This window comes from Puntigrus tetrazona, chromosome 23 (assembly GCF_018831695.1).
Source record: "Puntigrus tetrazona isolate hp1 chromosome 23, ASM1883169v1, whole genome shotgun sequence".
Taxonomy (NCBI): domain Eukaryota; kingdom Metazoa; phylum Chordata; class Actinopteri; order Cypriniformes; family Cyprinidae; genus Puntigrus; species Puntigrus tetrazona.
This window is the reverse complement of record NC_056721.1, coordinates 16,615,550-16,616,613: the sequence shown is the minus strand read 5'-3', so window position 1 is coordinate 16,616,613 and position 1,064 is coordinate 16,615,550. Positions and strand designations below refer to the sequence as shown.

The 1,064-nt window shown below is 43.1% G+C and overlaps 1 protein-coding gene across 1 annotated transcript in view; it reads left to right on the top strand.

Annotated features, from left to right (window-relative positions):
• Nucleotides 1-274: 274 nt before the first annotated feature.
• The window catches only part of LOC122328572 (activin receptor type-1B-like), a 6,862-nt gene continuing 6,072 nt past the window's right edge, over nucleotides 275-1,064 (top strand). The window contains exons 1-2 of the mRNA XM_043224317.1: nucleotides 275-284; nucleotides 777-1,013. Coding sequence (XP_043080252.1) covers nucleotides 275-284; nucleotides 777-1,013 — 247 coding nt within the window. The remainder of the gene's footprint in view (nucleotides 285-776; nucleotides 1,014-1,064) is intronic.

The following is a 1,064-nucleotide window of genomic DNA, read 5'->3' as shown; positions in this document are numbered from 1 at the left end:
GAGAGAGTGTGTGTGTGTGAGAGAGAGTGTGTGTGTGTGTGAGAGAGAGAGAGAGAGAGAGTGAGTGTGTGTGAGAGAGAGAGAGAGTGTGTGAGTGTGTGTGAGAGAGAGAGAGAGAGTGTGTGTGAGTGTGTATGTGTGTATATAATTTGTTTTATCTAGTATTTATACTATCCTTATATTTTTTTCCTGTTGACTGTAATAATAACAATAATAGTTTTCTAATAAAGATTTTGTAATTCCTGCAGAAACAATCTTTAAAGGAGAGTAAATGATGAACAGATGTGTTTTATGGTTAAATGGTGCATATGTTTCACAGATAAATAAACAATATTTGCTGTTCTGTTGCTCCAAATATAGCACTTCTCTGTTTCTCCCCTTCTGTGCATCTGGTGTTCACACAGCATCAGGACGTGCTCAGCTAGCATACAAACACACTCTCAGAAGCTTTTAAAGACAAAGCTCAAAACAGACATGATGCAGCACTCATACATGAACAACTGATCAAAGGAAATATTGAAATATGAATGTGAGAACACACAGCCTGTTATTAGACAGAACCAGATCTTAAGAGTCTGGAGTGCTGCTGGACACACAGCAGAGAGTCTCAGAAACATATACACGGTGAAAAACTTTCTTTTTCTTAAATAAAACCCTGTGTTTTATTTTCAGCGTTAATTAAGTTTTTTAATGGATATGCAATAAGAGCTCTGCACATTTATAACCAGTGAACACATTAATTTATATTTGTGTGTGTGTGTTTTCCTCTGGTTCAGTGCCGACTCAGAAGCCTCCGGCGCTGGGGCCCATAGCGTTCGCGGCCCTGATCGCGGGGCCCGTGTGTGTGGTGTGCTTCCTGATGGTCACCGTCTTCTACATCTGCCACAGCCGCTCGGTCCTTCATCACCGCGTGCCTAACGAGGAAGACCCCTCCATGGACCACCCCTTCATCACGGTCGGAACCACCCTCAAAGACCTCATCTACGACATGACCACGTCCGGCTCCGGCTCCGGTAACACACTCACACACACACACACACAGAGAGAGAGAGAGAGAGAGAGAG